The sequence below is a fragment of the Haemaphysalis longicornis genome, unplaced genomic scaffold (genome assembly GCF_048455015.1).
Source record: "Haemaphysalis longicornis isolate Haplotype H1 unplaced genomic scaffold, Haemaphysalis longicornis Haplotype H1 scaffold_13, whole genome shotgun sequence".
Lineage (NCBI taxonomy): Eukaryota > Metazoa > Arthropoda > Arachnida > Ixodida > Ixodidae > Haemaphysalis > Haemaphysalis longicornis.
The window spans coordinates 65,311,023-65,331,587 of record NW_027526233.1 but is presented as its reverse complement, the minus strand read 5'-3'; the positions used below and the strand labels follow the sequence as shown (position 1 = coordinate 65,331,587).

The 20,565-nt window shown below is 48.5% G+C and overlaps 1 protein-coding gene across 1 annotated transcript in view; it reads left to right on the top strand.

Moving 5' to 3' along the window:
• The window catches only part of LOC144164321 (acetylcholinesterase-like), a 45,437-nt gene that overhangs the window by 10,972 nt on the left and 13,900 nt on the right, over nt 1-20,565 (top strand). Inside the window, exon 2 of the mRNA XM_077694817.1 lies at nt 2,121-3,618. Coding sequence (XP_077550943.1) covers nt 2,129-3,618 — 1,490 coding nt within the window. The 5' untranslated portion in view covers nt 2,121-2,128. The remainder of the gene's footprint in view (nt 1-2,120; nt 3,619-20,565) is intronic.

The following is a 20,565-nucleotide window of genomic DNA, read 5'->3' as shown; positions in this document are numbered from 1 at the left end:
CTTTCGTACCTCGTGCAAAAGGGAGCGACCAATCGCCGGTTCGCAAGGTGGACTCTCGACCTCGCGGAGTACACTTTTGACGTCAAGCACCGACCAGGACGCCAGAACGTCGCGGCAGACGCCCTCTCCAGGCAGGCAGACGACACAGAGCCCCAAAGCAGTGATGAAATTTCTCCCATTCGATCCCCAACCTAGCCACGACGCGTGAACTAACGCCGTTCCACGCGGACGCTTGTGCCTGAGGACAGGCACAAAATTAAGGAGGGGCGTGTCAGCTCGCTCCGACGATTCGCAGAAATCTATCCGCCGAGAAACGGGAACGGTCGGCCACGGGTCCCTTAGCCACTCAACACCTCCGAAGCTGCCACCCCAAGACGCGCAGAACGACCGAAAATCCGCCGCACCGAAAATCCGAGCTCCTCGAGAGCACGAACGCGCCTCTGCCTCAGGTGTGCTATGCCCGAGAACATGGAGACGCCAGCGCAACGATAGTGTTTATGTTCGTTCTCTCTCGCTCTTACGTGTGTGTGCTGTTCGCCCAGAGGGTCGCCCCACGCCGGAGCAGCGCGTCAGACGTTTTCTTTGAGTGCTCTTCATTCTATGTATGTAATCCCAGTTTTTTTAGTTAATTAAACCTCTTTTTAAATTCTCAAACCCCAGCTTCTTCCACTCAATATGAGCCACGACCAAGCTGACAGCAGCTTCACTCCCTCCAACCGAGAAAACGTTTAGGCGAATCACCAAGCCTTGAATTGAAGTGTACCACTTTGTGAAGACTGCAAACCAGCTGGTTTTATGTGCAGTGCTAGTGTTTTGTGCAGACACAGGTCGCTGTGTTTCGAAAACAGTAGTTAAGTTCACAGCGGAAAGCCTTCTTTAAAATACCATTTGGCGAACAGTAACGTTTCCCTACGTAGTTTTGGAATGAAGGGCATCCTACCAACAGTATTTATTGTAATACAATATGATTGTCATACATTGTATTCGTAATGCATTGTATTTGTCGTAATGAACTATGACTTGAAGCATACCAATCGTCTGTTATTGTTGTAATCCACGTTTGGGGGTCGCAAATCGCAAATTTCGCTATTCTTACAATATTTTAACACGAACGCGTTTTGTTCCCGGCTACACAAAAATTTTGGTGACGTGATATCCGTCACGGAAGTGACGTCGCCAGAAAAAGTGGCATTGACGCGGCGGCGCCCAGTTTCGATCCGCAACGGGGGGGTACGAAACGCGCTACCGACTGCGCTACCAACCGACGCGTGAATGGGAAGACAAACGCTGCGGGGCCTCCGCGATCTGCTGCCGGCAGCAGACCGGCGCGCCACCGGCAGCAGATCGCGGAGGTCACGGGTGCTCCATCATGACGCTAATGAGCGGCGCCAGTTGACGCCTCGATGCTAGCGCCTGCGTGTACGGGGCTCGCGCAGTGTAAGCTGCGGAGAAGCCGACTGACGTATTTCGCGCTCGTGACCTGGTCCGCTGCTACTTTGCTCCTTTCGCTGTCGCGGACCGTGTGTTTACCAAACGATTCGCTGACAACCCGTTTCTTTTAGTTCGCAAGGACGGTTTGCAAACGCCTGTGGCTTCAATGGGATTTACGCAAGGCTCCGACGCGTGCAATCCAGTGACTAACGTTGATGCATCTAGCGGTGCCATACCGACGAAATACAAATAGCGACGTGCAAGTTCATATCGATGCACAATAAACATTCAGCTGGTCCTGCGAATGCGCATTTCACTTTCGGGTTTTACCGGTTCCTATAGAAGAGGAAACGACCACATTTTTTTGTTTTTATTCCTGTAGTCAGGCGTTACGCACTGCTCTTGGACGCGTCATTACATTTTACATAATTCATTTATGGTTTGCATAGGTCGAGTTCCCGTTTAAAGGTAGCCCCGTTTTCCAATAGAAACATAGCTTCACAACTACCAAAAGAACGCCGTTTTAGAATATTGACTGCAGTAGTATTGTTCAAATAACAGTGGGTGTCTTTGCCGTGGATTGTTTGCCAAAAAGGAAACGGTCGTGAATGTAATTAGGGATATAATTATCTTGTAATTATATTTTCTTATATTCCAGAGTTTTAATAGTTCTTTTTATTTCATTTCAGGGCCTGCAATGAGTCCTACAAAAGTAAGCACTATCCTCATCATTTTTATGTCTTGCACCGGAACATACTGTAACGAAGTGGAAAGGCAGACTGCTCTGGGAGCGGTATCAGGAAGGAAGCTGAATGTACTGAACACTATCGTGGAAGAATATGTCGGAATACCTTACGCCAAGTCACCTGTGGGAGACCTCCGCTTCATGCCGCCAGTCCCAATGGAACCATGGGAAGGCACGTACAATGCCACGCAAACCCGGACGGGATGTCCCCAAATCCCCTTCCCAGGACTCTGGGCGGGTGAAGTGACGTACACCGAAGACTGCCTACACCTCAACGTCTGGACATCGCACCCTCCAATGAATGACTCAGACGCAAGTGCTCCCGTACTGGCATGGATTCACGGAGGCGGGTTTTGTTACGGAAGCGCGGCATACGATAACTACACCGGATCCATTCTGGCTGCAAAAACAGGCTATGTCGTGGTCTCCATGAACTATCGCCTCGGAGTGCTCGGATTCATGGACGCTGGATTTCCTGGAGCTCCCGGTAACATGGGGCTAATGGACCAAAACTTAGCTCTCCGTTGGATACAGAAGAATGCCCGCTTTTTCGGCGGCGATCCAGCCAAAGTGACCCTGTTTGGAGATAGCGCGGGAGCTATGAGTATCAACTGTCACCTGCTGTCTCCAATGAGCGAAGGACTTTTCGCCCGGGCAGTTTTACTTAGTGGTACTATGTACACTATCGATTTTTACGACACACCAGAAGAAAGTTTTGAAAAGGCCGAGAAGCTTGCTGAGCGACTGGGTTGCAAGGAAAGGGAAATTAATCTTACTACGCACCCGGAGCAGATCATCAGTTGTCTCCGAAGAATACCAGGGGACGAGATAACCAGAGCGGCATTTGCTATGACGGAACCCAAAACACTTCCTTTCTTGCCCACCTACCGGAATGAATATCTTCCTCAAGAACCAAGACTAGCCCTGGAGAACGGGCTTTTTCTTCCGGTTGACGTGATAGTCGGAGTGGTTTCGGATGAGATGTCCGTCATCTTTCTATTCCCTCCAGCCTACGATTTCTTGCAGGAAAACCTTGAAGGACTAGAACGGGATAATGTGACAAGTTTCCTCGAAAAGGTCATCGGTTCGTTGGTGAAATCTGCGTTGCCAGAAACCTTAGATAATTATTTAGCCCGTGCAAAGGATGCCAGCCGGGGAGCTTTGGTGAGGCAGTACCTCGACTACTCCTCAGACAGAGTGTTCAACTGCCCCACACGGTATTTTGAGAGAAAGCACGCTTCAGGTGGGGGTAAGGTGTTCTCCTATGTTTTCAACCACAAGTACCACACGCCGGCCCTACCGTCTTGGATGGGCACGCCGCATTCTCTAGAACTGCCGTTCCTGTTCGGGTTCCCACTGGTTGCTGACACCAACATCGGGGACGAGCACCATGCGATGAGTGAGGCCTTCATCAAGATTTTGTCGTCCTTTGCTGAACACGGGTGAGTGTGAAACGGCTGGAAAGGTTTGGTTAACGAATGCGTTGTTTCCAAGTATGGCCAGGGGTGGAAGGTGCATGTACCAGCTGTGCCGTTTGCGCATAAGATAGCGGGAGGGTTGCGTCTGTTTATTGTTGAGTAAACAGAAAGATGGTAATTCCGATATAACTTCTAATATGAAAAGAAATTAAAACATGAATGCCAATTGTGTACCGCGATGAAGTCAGGATTGATATGGTAAACAGGCTTTTTGAAATTTTACTGTGAACAAGCTTTATTATTGGAGTTGCCTGACCATGGTGTAATATTTCTCAGGCTGCACACACCTGAGAACTCTAATGCAACAGTGCTATAATTGGCAATAGCCCGCTACGGCGTATTTGGAACTGCTTATAATTTTTTCCCAGGGAGTGATTTGCGCTCCTGAATTTGACCAGTGCGAGTTAGGATTCAACAGTTGCTACATTCGTGGCACATATTGGGTAATGGCACTTCTAACATGCTAGTGGCTGAAAAATAATAGTGTATTCCTGGCTCAAATGAATTCAGTTGTTCTTATGGGCGAGTTCCGAATCAGGTACAACTGAGCAGGCCAGTTACATTTGAAGTACAATATTCGAAGATGCAAAGATGTTTTTAGCACAGCATAATGAGCTATGAGCTATTCATTAACAGTGCTTGAGGTGAATATTTACGATATTCTTTGCCAAAGAGGCACAGGATACCAAAACTGGGAAACAATAAAACTCAGTTTATTCTCAGTGATCGTGCTGTCATCTTATAGGATGTGCAGGAGCTAGGCAGCTTACATGCAGTGACGACAGTTTGCTAAAGAGCAACCTAGTGCTAGAGGTTAAAAAGAAATGGATGAAACCAGCTAAGCCATATGAACAAAACACTGAATTATTAGGAGAAGAAGCGAACGTGTTTATGCAAACGTAAGATTCACTGGCGTCATTACCCTCTGTCTGACCGCCATAAATATCACAATGATCATCATCATCCTAAAACTCATCATCCTAAGTCCACTCCATGACAGAGGCTTCCTCCATACACATCCACCCACGTTGATCCTGCGCTGCAGGATTTATTTCGCTCCCTGAAAATTTATATTGCTTCCCTACATCGCGTCGATGATCGTCCCCGCTGCTACTTCCCGGTTCTCAGTAGCTACACTGTTGCCCCGATAATCGATTCGGTTATCGGTTTGTCGCATTACGTCCGCAGCAAACGTACATTTATTTTATTATTCCTAAGTATGAAACCTTCCCTCTTATTTTGTGTTCGGTGACAAACTCCCATTTCCCATCATTTACCAGTACTGCTACTAGAATAAATTTCATGACTTGTTGAAATGGCGTTCGTTCTTCATTCAAATGTTTAGTAAACCACCGTTGTATGCGTGATATTCCCTCTCCGACAATATGCACTGTTTGTACACCGAATTTGTCTGTAGAAGAGGCAGCGTGGTACTCATTATTTGAGAGTTTGCCGAGAAAAGTATAACCGAGAGAGTGTTTGCCGAAAGCCCTAAGCGAATTTAGCGTAGACGTTCGGAAGGACCGCCTAATGACGACAGTCAGGCCCGTACCTGTTTTTAGGATGAGAACATAAAAAATCGTGCCCCCCCCCCCCCCCCCGAACAACGGCGACGGCGGTCGAACGAGGTGCTTTCTCATCGTTGAGTCCTTCGTTTTCCAATCCTCCACTGCGAGTATAGGTACGCCCCACTTTCCTACAATATCCACAGGTACTCGCGGGTGTTCACTCCCTGGCTAACTTTGGAGGTGCACGGCGCAAATCAGCACCTGCTGCTCATTTTTTTAGTGGATGCCGGTTTGCGGTGTTGAACCCCAATATGCCACGTTAGGCCTAACGTCACAAACCTCAACATGGGAGTTTAGTCCCGAATTGTTATAGCTAACAGCCTTACGGCACTCCGAGAACGCCATTCTTCTAGTGACCGAGTCTTTGGTCATGGTCTGACATTTTTAAACAGCTTTGTTCATGTCGAAATGACGCAGTCGGGTCAAATTGTCACGATCTGTGCTTCAAGGGCGTAAACATTCGCCCCTGCTGTTTATTCACAACTTCTTTCTGTTTGAGTATTGACAACAGTGTCAGTATACGCGGTTACCAGTTGCAGTCATACGAAGTGCGTGTGCATGCGTAACGGCGGTTTTTCGAAGACAGAAGCATCATAGAGAAGGTTGTTCACACACAACACAAATTCACCGACTGTAATCGCTCTCCAGGAAACTGGCACAGATCAGATAACACTCCGGGGATACACCACGTACCTTACGAATTCGGACGCACGCACGGCAACTTTAGTACAGACAAGCGAGACAGTGCAGGCACACACCCTTCCCACAACCTTGGACTACGTTTTCGTAGAGCTCATTCCAAAAAAGAAGACACAAGCCAGCCTATTCATCCTCAACAAATATAGCCCTCCATCATCACCTCTCGGTGAAATCAACCGGCTCTTCAGGACCGTCAAACAAAGAACGAAAGGACACGGACTGGTTATAATTGGCGATTTTAACGCGCATCACACAATCTGGGGTTACCATAGGGACAACAAAAAAGGACAGCAACTCTATGACGCAATCAGAACGAACAATCTGCACTTGTGTAACACTCCGAATACCCCCACTCGCTTGGGTAATAGTGTCTGACGGGACACTACTCCGGACCTTACGCTTACATATGGTCTCAAAGATCCAAGCTGGGAGTGCCTCACAGAAACGTTGGGAAGTGACCATTATATTGTGCAGCTACAGCTACCCAGTCAGAAGGCTCCACCCCAACGAATAGGCACTGCCCGCCTCACCGATTGGCGAAAATTTCGAGAAGCAACACCGACGAGCTCTATCCACTTGATTGAAGAATTAACCGCAAAAATGTTGCAGGCAACTAAAACTTTTACCAAGGAATTACCGTTGACCCAAGACTGCCCCGCAATCGATGCACACCTCTTGCACCTATGGGAAGCCCGGCGAGGGCTTATAAAACGGTGGAAAAAACGAAGAACAAATCGAAAACTTCGTCTTCACATAGCCCAGCTAACACAAGCAGCGGCGTCGTATGCCAGACAACTCAGCCAGCAGAACTGGTCGCAGTTCTGCACGCAGTTACAAGGTACCCTCGGCACCCGACGCACATGGCACCTGCTTCGGTCTCTTATGGGGAACAAAGAATCTAGATCGGCCACGGCACATCAGCTCAGACGGCTTATTCACAATTACCATGGCACAGAAGAAGATCTCCTTGAGGAGCTCACGAAACATTGGCAATATAGGAGCGACAAGACTCAGCCTCCCCACCAACCGTACACGGGCGCTCCCAATCCTGAAATGTACGCCCCTTTCACGCTTGTGGACATGGAAGCAGCGGTTCACCATTTAACCAGAAACACCGCGCCAGGCAATGACAAGATTCCTAATAAGTTGCTCCGGAACCTCGACGTCCCCGCGCTAGAAGTTCTCTTAGACTATATTAACGAGCATTGGATTGCCGGCACGTTGCCCCCCCCCCAGTTGAAGCGTGCCGACATCACTCTAATACCTAAACCGGAAAAACCGCTTGCTACCACTAACCTACGACCCATCTCCCTTAGGTCTTGTGTGGCAAAGCTCCTTGAACATATGGTGCAAAACCGCCTATATCCCTATATCGAAGACAACGGCCACTTTCCGACCACAATATACGGCTTCCGACCAAATCTTTCTACCCAAGATATCCTCTTGCAACTGAAAGAAGAAATAATTGATCGGCTCACCAGCACACACAAGCGTTGCATCCTCACCCTGGATATCAAAGGGGCTTTCGACAACGTCTCCCACCGCGCCATCCTTCAGGGACTAACCTCGATTGATTGTGGACAGCGAATCTACGACTACGTCGCGGCTTTCCTCTCCGGTCGTACTGCAACCATCGGCATAGGATATCTCCGCTCCACCACATTCAAGACCATTCCTAAAGGCACCCCTCAAGGCTCCGTCATATCACCGCTTCTTTTTAACATCGCTATGAAGGACCTTCCCCCCCACATCTGAGGCACGCGCTTTACGCGGATGACCTCACCCTATGGACCCCTACGGGGTCCATGGGCGAGCAACAAGACGCCATGCAAAGCGCTACCGAAGAAGCACAGCGGTATCTAAGCGCCCGGGGACTTGAGTGTGCTTCGGAAAAATCGGCCCTCCTTACTCTCTGCACTAAGACAGCGCAACGTCGTAAACAAAGCATCCCGGATCCGGCGCTCACAATTGCAGGAAAACCAGTCCCCAACGTTGCCCATCTCCGGATCTTGGGTCTGACGATTCCGAAAAACGGATCAGGTCTCCATACGATTGCACCGCTGCAACGAAAGCTCTCCCAACTCATTCACCTAATACATCGTGTATCCAATCGAAGATTCGTAATGCAAGAGTCTGATACATTACGCATTGTTCAAGCCGTACTCATTAGCCAGGTCGCATACGGCACACCATATTTGGCCCTCAAAGCGAGTGAAAGAGCAAGGCTTAACATTTTGCTCCGCCAGGCGTACAAGACTGCCTTAGGCCTACCTCCAAAAACATCAACCAAGAATTTGTTGCGTCTAGGAATCCATAATACCTGGGAAGAGATACAAGAGGCACATCACATCTCCCGGTTAGAACGCCTAAAATTAACACCGACCGGACGGGCCACGCTGAGAAGGTTAGGCTATTCGACACCCCCCTTACAAGAGCACAAAGAACGAATACCACTGCACGTACGAGAAGCCATTCGTGTAGCCCGGATTCCGAGAAACATGGATCCGGTTCACAATAAGGCTCGACGCATCGCTAGAGTGCAAGCTATGTGCGCTAAATACGGTAATAGACCAATTGCACGATACACCGACGCGTCCCCGTATCCTCATCGGTCAGCCCATGCTGTGTGTGTAACAAATGCAGCCGGGCATGAAATGACCGCTCTCACAGTCCGCACAACATCTGCAGAGGCTGCCGAGGACGTTGCAATCGCCCTAGCCGCCACGACGGGTGACGACGCCATCACAGTGCTGACAGACTCCCAGGCAGCTTGCCGTAATTACCTACGGGGACGCATTTCCAAAACAGCGCTTTACATCCTCAAGAGCATCCCCCGACTCTCCGAAGTACACCTCGTCTGGGTACCTGGACATGAATTCCTCCAAGGTAATAAGGCGGCACATGCCGCTGCCCGCGCGCATATACACCGGGCCATTACCGAAGAGGGAACTTCGCTTTTTGCCCCCAAAATTAACCCGCTCACGAATTACGCCGAAATATTACCCCACTACCGTCTCGACCGAAGAAAATATCCGGAACCACACCCAAGACTATCCAGAGATGAAGCCACCACCCTGAGAAGACAGCAGACAAATACATATCCCCACAGCACCCTTCTTCACGCCATTTACCCAACTCAATACCCCGCCACCTGTAATTTCTCTCCTTCGCCTGGCACCCTATATCATCAGGTATGGGTGTGTCAAAGAACCCCGCACCTCCCTCCCAACCCCACCCCATCCTATGAGCAGTGGATGGCTTGCCTGACTAGCCCGGACCTCAGGATCCAGCAAGACCTGGTGACCAGGGCCCGGACAGCCAGCCGCAGCCAGGGTATCCTGCACTAAGGATGCCCTCCACCAGGCGGGCGCCCTAACATCTGCGCCTCAGGCTCGCAAATAAAGATTTATCAATCAATCAATCACACACTTAAAAGATTTTTTATTACATCTGTAAATTTAAAAAAATGCTTGGCCGTTTGGCATGGTAACTGGGATGCGACACCGAGCATTCACGAGGGCATAAGCTGGGAACTGGCGTCTCCTAAGTATACTTTGGGGGGCCACTCGAAAGCTACCGTGACAGTGAACCATACCGGCGAAAACAGACGAAAGATGTATACGCGACAGGACGAAAACATGCTAGGGGAAGGTAAAAATGCTGTCTATGTTAGCGCTCGCCAGAGCGCGTAATCTGTTTTTCGCCGCTAAAGTATGGAACGTGATGCGAGTGCTCCACTGTGGGCCAGCAAATGTGGAAAGGCTGCGCCGTGGGTTAGCAGTCATTATACGGCGGTCTTCCTGGGAACGGACGAGTCGCACGAACCTGTTTCCACCAGTCCTCTTCCGGGGTATTACACTGCATATCTTTTTCTGCGTCAAGTTGAACAGCGTTTTTTTTTTATTTCTTTTAGAGGCGCAAGATCTTTTCTAACGCACTACTATTTACGTAAGCTTGAGCAGGGTTTTAACACTGCGTGTTGTTAGTACAAGCCAACCATTATCCGGAGGTATTAACTCTTATCTGCGTGAAGTTGTCCAAGCGGCTCAATTTTGGCGGTCACTATTTTTCATGGAATGCATGTGCATTGGCCCGAAGAAAACGTTGTACAAAATTTCCTTGACATATGCTTGCCAGTTCCACTATATGCAATATTGTATACCGGACAGGAACTGGGAAAGATGTACTGAAGCGGGTCAAAGGAAGGGCAGTTGCGCTTGGTGTCAAATCCTTTTTCTTTAGTTTGCACGTCGGTGTTCTGCCTGGAGAACGTGGATACAGAAGCAGGGCCTTTGTGTTTCGTGGGTGTGGAACTATACTCTGAGTAATAGGCCGGAAAAAAAATCCTACGTGTTCCCGGACTGCGGGGACGCGGTCTTTCTTTGGGATGCGCTCAAACTTACGCTGAAAAAGGATTTCCCTCTTGATTGTCACAGTATACGGTTCGGGTGTGTTGAAGACAATACTGGCGTCCTTTATGAGTTTTTGATGATTTTGTTCTTGCAAGGGAAATGGAGGTCCCGCATGGCTTTCCGCAACAGTGATATTAATGCCAGGCCTTGGAGGCGGTACTTTCGAGAGAACGTCAGAAAAATACCGTAATTACCCGATTGTAACGCGCACTTTTTTCCGGAAAAATAGGTCGAAAAATCGCATGCGCGTTAGAATCGGATACGAAACCGCAACTGCCGAAACAACAGAAATTTCGCCCCGCCCATTGCCATCACCATCTCAAGATGGCGCCAAAGTCTTTAGCAACGATTTTTCGGACGCAGGAAGCATAGGCACCAAGGCTTTTCTATTGGCGTTCACACAAACCGTCAAATCGTTCCACTTGCGCGCTTGATAACAGCAATGGCAGCAGCGGCTCTCACGCGTTCAAAACGAGCGGTCGGCTGAAGCGTGCGCCTCTGCAGAAGCTCGCAGGACGGGCGTGCACGATCCCATCGACCATGGTTGAACGTCCGTTATGAAGTGTGGCATCGCGAACGCGCTTGACGGCACCAAGGACGAGATGTGTGGTCAGCGAAGAGCGACGAGGAGTGAGATGAGTGAGATTACTTCAAGAAATAAATCGCCCGTTTCTCTCGCATCCGTTTTTCTTGCTCACGAAGTACCGTGCGCGTTACAATCGGATGTGCAAGTTTTTTCGGTTTTTTTGCCTGGAAAATCGGGAGCGCGTTAGAATCGAGTAATTACGGTAGTAGACGTGTTGAAGGCCCAGCCATGTGTACCGGGCTGGCTTCTTGAGGTAGAAAAAGTATTGAACCGCCGCGTTTTTATTTATGCGGCGCAAGCAATCACAGCGCTAGCTGTTTTACCCTTGTTGTTTATACCGTTTCGTTCACGTCCAAATCCGGCAACAAAGAAAAAAAACAGGAATGAAGCAATCACATAGATGCTGGCTTCATAACGCGAGGGACCCAAGTTTGATTCCCGACACGGGAAGCGTTTTATTATTTCACTTCACCCGCAATCATGCATAATCGTCGTCAGAGAAAGTTGGATTCCCTGTAGGGCGTATTGGCGTCCAACGGCATCAATTAGTGCAATAAAGAATCGCTATAAAACGTTTCCGTGATATGCCCATCCTAGCAAATTTTACCTCATTTGGCACATTTTAGCTCAATTAGCTTAAGTTACATCAGTTTTGATGATTGCACTCACCATCACTCCCCCGTATTGCCTGCACCTGTTCTGAATGGCGGGTTTTCCTGTAGCTTCGCTATCCGGCTGGATGTCAACTGCTCTTCCCTGATGTAGCGCTACATGTTTATTTGTAGTAGGCCCGACACCGTCGATTTTGCTCGGCATTTCAGCGTTTTCGCTATATATTAATAGCGGTTAGTTGGTCACAATGAAACGCGTAAGGCAGTACAGCGTGGCCACGATTCCCATTTGCACCACAGGGCACTAATTTGATCCTGTAAATCTAATCAGATATCAGATTTACCCCAAAGTAAGCACTTCAGTTTAACATGCGCTGAGATTACCATGCGTGTGTGGGGTGGCGGTACGCTCACAAAGCACAGAGTAACTTGGACCGCATGTACCCTGTGTTTGTATTTAAGTTATGGCTCTTCTTGAGCAAGCGTCCTTCCTAGTGATGAAGACCGGGTGCCGCCACAGCGTGACCGAAATCTGCAGCAAACGAGATAGACACGGATCTCTGTGGCGAAGCTGATGACAACGAAGCAATGATGCAGTAAATAAGGTTCCTGTATTCAAGCCGAGATGTTCCAGGCTGCAATCCTAATGCTGCCTAATTTCTTTTAAACGGTTCCCAAAAAGCGTTTTCAGCACTCTAAAAGAGCTTGTGGAGTGGTTGGGGTAGGTGTTCAACGCCGTCTTTGCAAGTGTAACTTGCAAAGACGGCGTTGTATAAAAAAACCACTCCTGCTTGGGCCGCCCAAGGCCTGCAGTATTGTATGAATAAATAAATAAATAAATAAATAAATAAATAAATAAATAAATAAATAAATAAATAAACTTATTCACGTGCAACGAAAAGCTGATTTCTTGTTGCAGAGTCATCGCCTCCTTGCCGCCTTTTCCTGCGTGCTTTTCTTTTTTTTTTTTTTTTTGTCAGCGCCATTACAAGACATGTACAGGTCCGCGCACAAGTAAATGGAGCAGAGGAGTGGTGGCCGCACTGAATTGCTGCGGCCTGTACGGGCGCCGACGGGAACCAAGGAGCGCCGGTCTGAGCGTGTGTTCGCACCGCCCCCGCCACCGTATCTGATATGCTTAATCGCCGCTCTGCTGCCGAGTAATGTGGGCCGTGATGGTTGTCAGCAGGCAGCGCTGGACTATATAGTTGCATTGGTCGCTAGTTGCACTGCCGCTGTTGAGGTGGACGAAGCAGCGCGCTCCCGGAAACGTGCCTTGTTGAGCGCTGTAAAGGGCGGCTTAAAATTGTGGGGCGCTGCAAGTTTTCATAGCATGTCTTTGCAATGTAATTTATTGTAAGACGACAACAGAGTTGCCTTGGACAATATAGAAAGCACATTAACAAAAATGTTTGTTATTAAAGAAAATCTCGCTTCTAGCATTGTTTTTTTTTTTTTGAAATTTTGGCGAGCGCCCAAGTTATTGCTGCCACACAGTTCAGAGCGGTTACGAAAATACGAAATGCCCATGTGCTCGAAATTTTCTGTGTTAACGAACTTCGCAGAGAATAAATAGAATGGTTGTATTCTATTACAGCAGACCTTATGGGGCGTGCATTTTGTTGATGCAATTAAAGCGATGTTGTTATTTTTAACGAGCCCCTTCTTTTAGTTAGTAAAATGTTTCAGTTTGAATTAAACTCTTGGGCGCTCTCATGTGGATGGTAAGATAAAAAAATATTACGAGCTGGTGGTCTGACACGCGCCGTTAAAAAATCCAGTGTCCTTCCACTCTGTGAAATCAGAAATCATAAAAGGTTTATTTGTGCGAAATACAGATGACATGTGCAAGATATACAGAAAGAGGTCCCATAGTCAGAGACTGTAAGACCAGCCAGAGACTGTAAAAAATGACCAGCGGAGCTGTGGCACGTAGTTCTTTGCGGCTGCTTAATATAATTTATTTCCTGATAGTCCTGGTAAAACACCTGTTACCTCCACGAACTCATGACGGTGCGCAATAAAAAGGTCCACAGCGTTAAAAACAAAAGTGTATGAACAACCTCCAAAACTGCTAATAATAAAAAAGGAAAATAAAAGGAAGCGGGGTGTGGGATTCATAAGAAAATTGATAAATAAAAAGGGCCCATCTCCCCGCGAGGGGGACTCGAGTAAATGCGTCGCATAGGGGGTGGGTGTATTGCGTTCACGTTTAGTGTTTGGAGAGTTGGTGGTAGTGAATGCGTTGTATCAGCAGCTTCTTGACGTAGTTTGAATGAGTCAAGGATATAAGGCGCGTTCGTAGCCTTTCATTCTGTGTCGGTTTTGTGGCGCAGTGGGAAGAGCACCATGTCCCTTGCGTTCCGCCCACAGGTAGTGAACGCGTTGTACCAGCAGCTTCTTGACGTAGTTTGAATGAGTCAAGGATATAAGGCGCGTTCGTAGCCTTCCATTCTGTGTCGGCTTTGTGGCGCAGTGGGTAGAGCACCATGTACCTTGCGTTCCGCCCGCAGGGTCGTGGGATCGAAACCAGGCGCCGGTAAGTATTATTTTTTATATAGTGTAGGGGGAGGGGTGCGGACCTGTTGTTGGGAGCGAGGAGGGTAGCGTGATGCGGGAGAGGAGGAGTGGGGGAGAGGGCGCACCTGCGCGCTGAGCTGTTGCGGACGCACGGCGGACGCTACATGTGAGTTAAAGAAATGCTCTGCATTTAAAAGCAGCGCTCAGGGAACACAGAAGTCCGGACGGCCCCATCCGAAAGCGATGCTTGCGACGCAGTACTATCGCATTAGCAAAACGCGCGTGAACAGATGTTGTTTGACACGTGTCCGAGAAGCGAGGCTTCATGGGCAATACCCGAACGGAACGCTCACGTAGTGGGAACAAAAACACCAAGCGAGGAAAAGCGTCCTTTAAATCTAACCCAGTTCTTGTAAAATTTCAATTATTCTTTGATAATACACTCTTAAAAAAACGTCGGCGCACTTACTAACAGAACACTAACCAGTCGCTTGTCCCAGTATTAACTAGCTACTTAGTTGCTTTTAATAACTGGCCATGCATGATCTACTAAAGAGCTACGCGTAACAATGTGGATCTTCTGAGTGCGTAGCGCGACACAAACACATTCATCACGCACATACCACACGTGGACAATCAACAATTGAATTGAGCAAGAACGCCAACGGGATGCACGAGGAGATCGAGTGTTACCTATAGTTACCTCAGAAATACATCTGCTCTTCTTGCTTTTATAGCCAGCAGCGGAAAGTCCCCTGAGGGAGTCGTTGGGCTTGTCGTAAAAATCAAATGTTATGCATTTTAACGTGAGCATATACAAGAAAGCATGTGGAATTGCAAAAACTTTTTATCGTGATTTGGGGTGGAAAAAGAGCTGTAGTTATTTCGTTCAATAATTCACGGGATTTGTTACTTCAGTGAATGTTAGTATCAAACCAGCAGCAGTTACTAAGTGCACAGCCTAGGCTAGCAACGGTTCCACACTCAGTGGTGGGACCTACGTACCGCATTGGGGGGTAGCAAACTCAGTAAGGAGTTAGTAAATACAGCCGTTACTACCGTTTTACGAGCTTTTTGGTTAAGAGTGCGCTTTTTTTTGTTATGCAGCAATTGTGATACACCCAGCGCTGCAAAACGGTCGGTGGTTTTTTGTTGTTGTGTGATTGCAGATATATGCAGTAAAAGTCGGAAAATAAAAGGCAAGTAATAATCGCCTTGACATTAGAATATAAACAAAGTGGACACCTAAGGTGAAATGCGTATTATTATTCCTAATATGGAAGAGATAATAAAAGTAGCGTATATATTTTAAATCGACAGTATTTAAACGAGGACGCCGCGACAAAACTCATCCTCCGATCTGTAATTCTGGACGCACCCAGTTTCGCTGCAGAAGGTATAGGCTGACATAAATATTAGCTGAATATATTGACAAAAATTAATTGATGAATTGATTGATTGTGTGATTATGAGATTTCACGCGGCGACGCTACACAGGCGATGAGGCGCGCCGTAGTGGAGGGCTTCTTTTTTTTTTAATTTTTACCACCTGGAGCTTTTTATCTTCCGTCGAACACTGGACCAATCAGGCGTTTTCGCTTTTGGCGTCCACTAGAAAATCGGCCCCACGGCCGCGAATTGAACCCGCGCCGACACAAATGGAGCACGAATGAAAATTTCCCGGGTAGAGATTCCAAACCCCGACTTCCCACTTGACTGTAGGCATTTCCCACTACGCTAACGGCTCATTCTTGTAAGCGGGACAAGCAATGGACGCGTCCGTCGCATTTTGCAATGATGCCGTTAGATAGCACAGCCGGAGGATTCCCCCAAAGAGAGCGCTGGCTTCAAAACACTGCGGGAACCAGTGTTGGCAGCCTAACCAATGGAGTGTCACAGGAAGCATGATTCGCTTACGGGACAGAAGGAATCCCGTTGTTTCGCCACACACGAGCGCATGCGCTCCAATCATCAGTACACCGTACGAAACCGCTCTCAATAGTTCGAGCCGCTCTGACTGATACCGTGGCAGACACGGGTGCGCTCGCTGGCTGCGCACATGGTGTGGCACTCACACGGTCGCTACTTCATGTGTGCCGAGACGTTTGCAAGGACTCAATCACGCCCACCATTTTTATTGCAGATGAGACAAAAATCCAGAACGCGTGAAAACCGATTTCATTAGAGCATGCAACCGGCAGGAACGACTAGGTGATAATAGCGCTCACCTAAAGGCATGAAAGCACCGGATCAGTTCCGAACCCATGAATTCCGCACAGTACAAAACTAACAAAGCCAAGTTCTGTTGGCTTCTTGAAAAGAACTTGATTATCAATCAGTATTGATATCAATAACATAACGTAATAAGCAGAAACAAGTTAATAGCAGCGCCTCATCTTCATGATAATAGTCAGCTTACTCCGGTCCAGGCCCCAAGTTTCAGCTCCTTGTGTCATAACCGGTAATGTACACTGGTTTTAGATTTTTCGTTTGAGTGACAGAGCTACTTTACTTTTTATTATTTGTGAGTGCATGCCGTGGGCTCCCCAACCCATAACTATTATGCACCGGATTTCTCTCAGCTGTTAGGGCTCAGCAGTAACCATCTGTCCGAGGTAGTTATATTCTGTTACTTCTGGCGTTTCGCTCCTCAGCAGATGATTTTTGGAATGCTTATACCTCATTACTTGGTATTTATTCATATTTAATTTACTCCCACGGCCGTGCTTTTTTATTGTAGTTCCTCAAGCATTGTTTGCATTGTTTTCAGTTGTTCTGCCGTCTCGCTCAGCAATAGTATGTTGTCCGCAAATCTCAAATGTCTCAAGTATTTTCCGTTTATCCTTAATCCTAGGTTTTCCAAGTCAAGCTTTTAAGCACCCACGCGAGACATGCTGTTGATAGTTTTGTAGAGACCGTCTCTCCCTGTCTTATTCCCTTTGGGATCCAGAATTTATTGCTTTGCTTGTGGAGGGTATCCTGCCGTGAATTCCTAATTTATGTCTTCAAGAAGCCTTACGTAGGCCTGTTCTGTTCTCTGGTCTTTTAGTGCTTCACAAACGGCTCCGGTGAGTACGGAATGGACTGCTGTCCTATAATCTATAGATGCCATGTAAAGGGATTTATTGTACTCTGCCGATTTTTACATCACTTGATTGACGACATGAATGTGATACATGAAGGAGTACCCTTTCCTAAACCCAGTCTGCTCTTTGAGTTGTTGGGAATCCAGGCTGTCACCCATGCGGCTAACTGTAAATTCGGTAAAAAGCTTGTACACAACGGAAAGCAGGCTGATGTTTCTGTAATTCTTTAAGTCCTTACAAACTCCCTTCTTACGAATCAGAATAATGTCGTTTTTTCAGGCTATGGACATTTCTTAAAACTTCAACCATTCCGTAAATAGTACAATGTTGATTGCGGCAAGGCGTCCGCGAACCGGACTTAGTCGACTGCATCATGCATGTGGTAGCGTGGTGGTGAGCGGCCAGCAAAGGTTGCGGCCTTGGTGAGGACTATGAGAAGCCGAAAGCAAACGTAACTGGTTTACTGCATGCCGAGAGATCGACAGAAGCAATACAGGAGCACTACCCTTCACGGACAGGCTACAGTGCAGGACTCCAGGTGATCGACTGCATGGATTCGCTGCTGCAAAACGTATGCGAACTAATCACAGAGAGAGCGGTTTTATACACAATAGGCGAAACGACTCCGTGGCTTTCACAATGCTATTGTGCACACGACCCGCAAATAGTTCAGGCATACAGAACACCCTTTCCGAGTTCATAAGGGCGGGCTGTTGCGGCGCTACACAGAAACCTTAACGGCCATGCGACTTTCGCAGTGCTGTGGTGCACAGGGCCCGCAAATAGTACAAGCAGACACATCACTGTTTTCAGAGTTCGTGAGGGGCGGGCAGAAGCCGCGCTCGCTGAGGCTGAACAAGGGGGGAGAGGAGGTCTCTGCAACGTCGGCCATTTGCCTTGGGAAGTTTCACGTTGAAGATCTCTTGGCTTTCGCTTCCACGGTTTGAGTCACTGGGCCTCTTCGATTTACAGTCTCGGACTCACCACGGACTCCCCGACAAGCAGTCCAACATTCGATTTTCCCATGTATACCTATGGCTTTGGGAAATCCTCGGACTACCCGCGGACTATCCACGGTGAGTTCGAGAGTGTAAATCGAAGAGTCCCACTGACAGGCAGGCGCCCAGTTTGTAGGTGCACGTAGTAGTAGGTTTTGCAACAATGCACAGCAGCACTGTGCTAAGCTTGCAGTACGCGCGGACAGAATAGTCGTGCGCTCAGTCGTAACAACTGTGAGTTTTTCCAGTACAATATATCATCCATTCTTCAAAAGATCCACGGCTATGCCGTCGTCACTTGCAGCTTTTATTTTTTTGTTGTTGTAATATGTATTTATTCATCCTAATTACACTCCGTGCCATGCCCTTGTCATCGCCGGAGGGGGAGATGGGGGAAGGGAGTTGGAGGAAGGGGTGGGAGCAGTGAGTGTCCCGACTAAATGTGGTCCTGTAAGGCGGCTTCACGAACATATACGAGAAGAGAGTCGAGGACCATCTTCCTGTGTTCTGTAGACCCTTCGGGATGGGTGTACTCCCGCGGCGTTTGTGGCCTGACTTGAGGAGGAATGACCGCATCTGGGCGGTTTCTCTGGTCCTTCAATGCAGGGCAGCTCCATAGCAGATGGTCAAGGTAAGCGACTTGTTGGCTGTCAGGTGATTCGCCGAGTGTGCAGGTACCCGCCGGGGTGTAGACGAAAGCGTGCCATGATGTGCGGCGTTACGGCAGTGTTCGTCCGAATGCGTCGGAGTGTGACCATTGCCCACCCCTTATAACCGGATGGGGTAGGGTCATCCTCTTCGGGTAGACGAAGTCGAAGCGCTGCACGTCGCTCAGCACGTGCTTTGGCAATAGCTTCCTCGTAGTCATACCCTTGGTCCTTCCCTTCCTCTTCCAACTCGTCGGCCAGCAGCTCCAAAGATAGAGGTGTCGACGCTTGGAGAGCAGGGAAGACGTTCGTCGGTCGTGACGGAGGTTTCTGGCAATTATTGGGGTTGGAAAGTATCTCCCGTGCTGCCTTCTGTGCCTACTCGTTGCCCGATATGCCCTTATGGCTGTATCGGTGCGATAAGATAGACGCGAATGCGCGCCTTATGTTTGCTAGGCACGAGGCGTGCCCTTTCTGCTTTTCCCCTTTCCCCCAACCCACGCTATATAAGCATATAATCTACGGCTGAATAAACCGATTTACATTGCGTTCCAGAAGGCTGCCTTGCCTCGTTCGTCGTTCGTCGTTCATCGTCGCGAGACGATACATGGTGTCAGAAGAGGCTACCAGACGAAATGGAACTTCCACCAGACCGACTGCGCACGACCGGCGATACAAGCAAGAACTGGCAGCTTTTCAAGCAGAAACTGGAGCTATACCTCACAGTGGTGCAGCCGCATGACAAGCCCTTATCGGATGCTGCAAAAACGGCGATGCTGCTGAGCCTTGCCGGGGAGGAGGCCATCGAAATCTACAACAACTTCGCATTCCAAGAAGGTGAGAACAACCAGAACTACGCGGCCGTAGTGAAGAAGTTTGACGACTACTGGGATGCTCAGAGAAATGAAGTGTACGAGCGCTACATCTTCAGGAAAAGAACACAGTCGGAGGGAGAAACCTTCGAGCACTTCTTGCGAGATGTGAAGAAGCAAGCGCGGTTCTGCAACTTTGGCACCTTGACCGACTCCATGATTCGCGACCAAATTGTCATTGGCATAAGCAGCGACAGCCTCCGTGCGAAACTGCTACGTGACAACCAACTTACGTTGGCGAATGCGGTACAACTCTGCAAGGCATCCCAGGCAGCAGCCATCCAGAACGATGCATGGGTGACCAAAGAAATGCAAGTGCATCCAGTGAACCGAGCTATGCAGCAGAAAAAACAGTATGACGGTGCCGCACTCGAGAAAGTCAAGTGCTCCAGATGTGGCCGGCTTCACAAGCCGCGACGCTGCCCCGCATATGGCAAAACTTGTAGGGCATGTCAGGGTAAAAACCACTTCGCTGCCTGTTGCCGCAGGCCTGAACAAGTCGGTGAGCTAAAAAGCGACGACGAAGACTTTGACGTCCTTGATATCGGCGTCAACAGCGTGGGAAGGCAGCGAGAGTGGATCGTGAAGACGGGCATCAGAGGCGTACAAGTAGCCCTCAAAGTGGACACCGGATCCCAGGCGAATCTTCTTCCTTTGTCCGTCTACAAGAAGATGCAACCGAAGCCGCCCCTCAAGCACAGTCGTTCAATTCTGCGGTCGTACAGCGGGTGCGAAATCAAACACGTTGGTGTTATCAGCGTTGAAGTGACCATTGGCGAGCAGTGCAGCGTTCAAGATTTTTCATCGTCAAAAAGGGCCGACAGGCGTTGCTGGGCCTGCAAGGTTTGCTGGCTCGTAACGTGGACTTAGTGGCGACAAACAGCTCTGAAGAACTGGTACAAGAGTTCAACG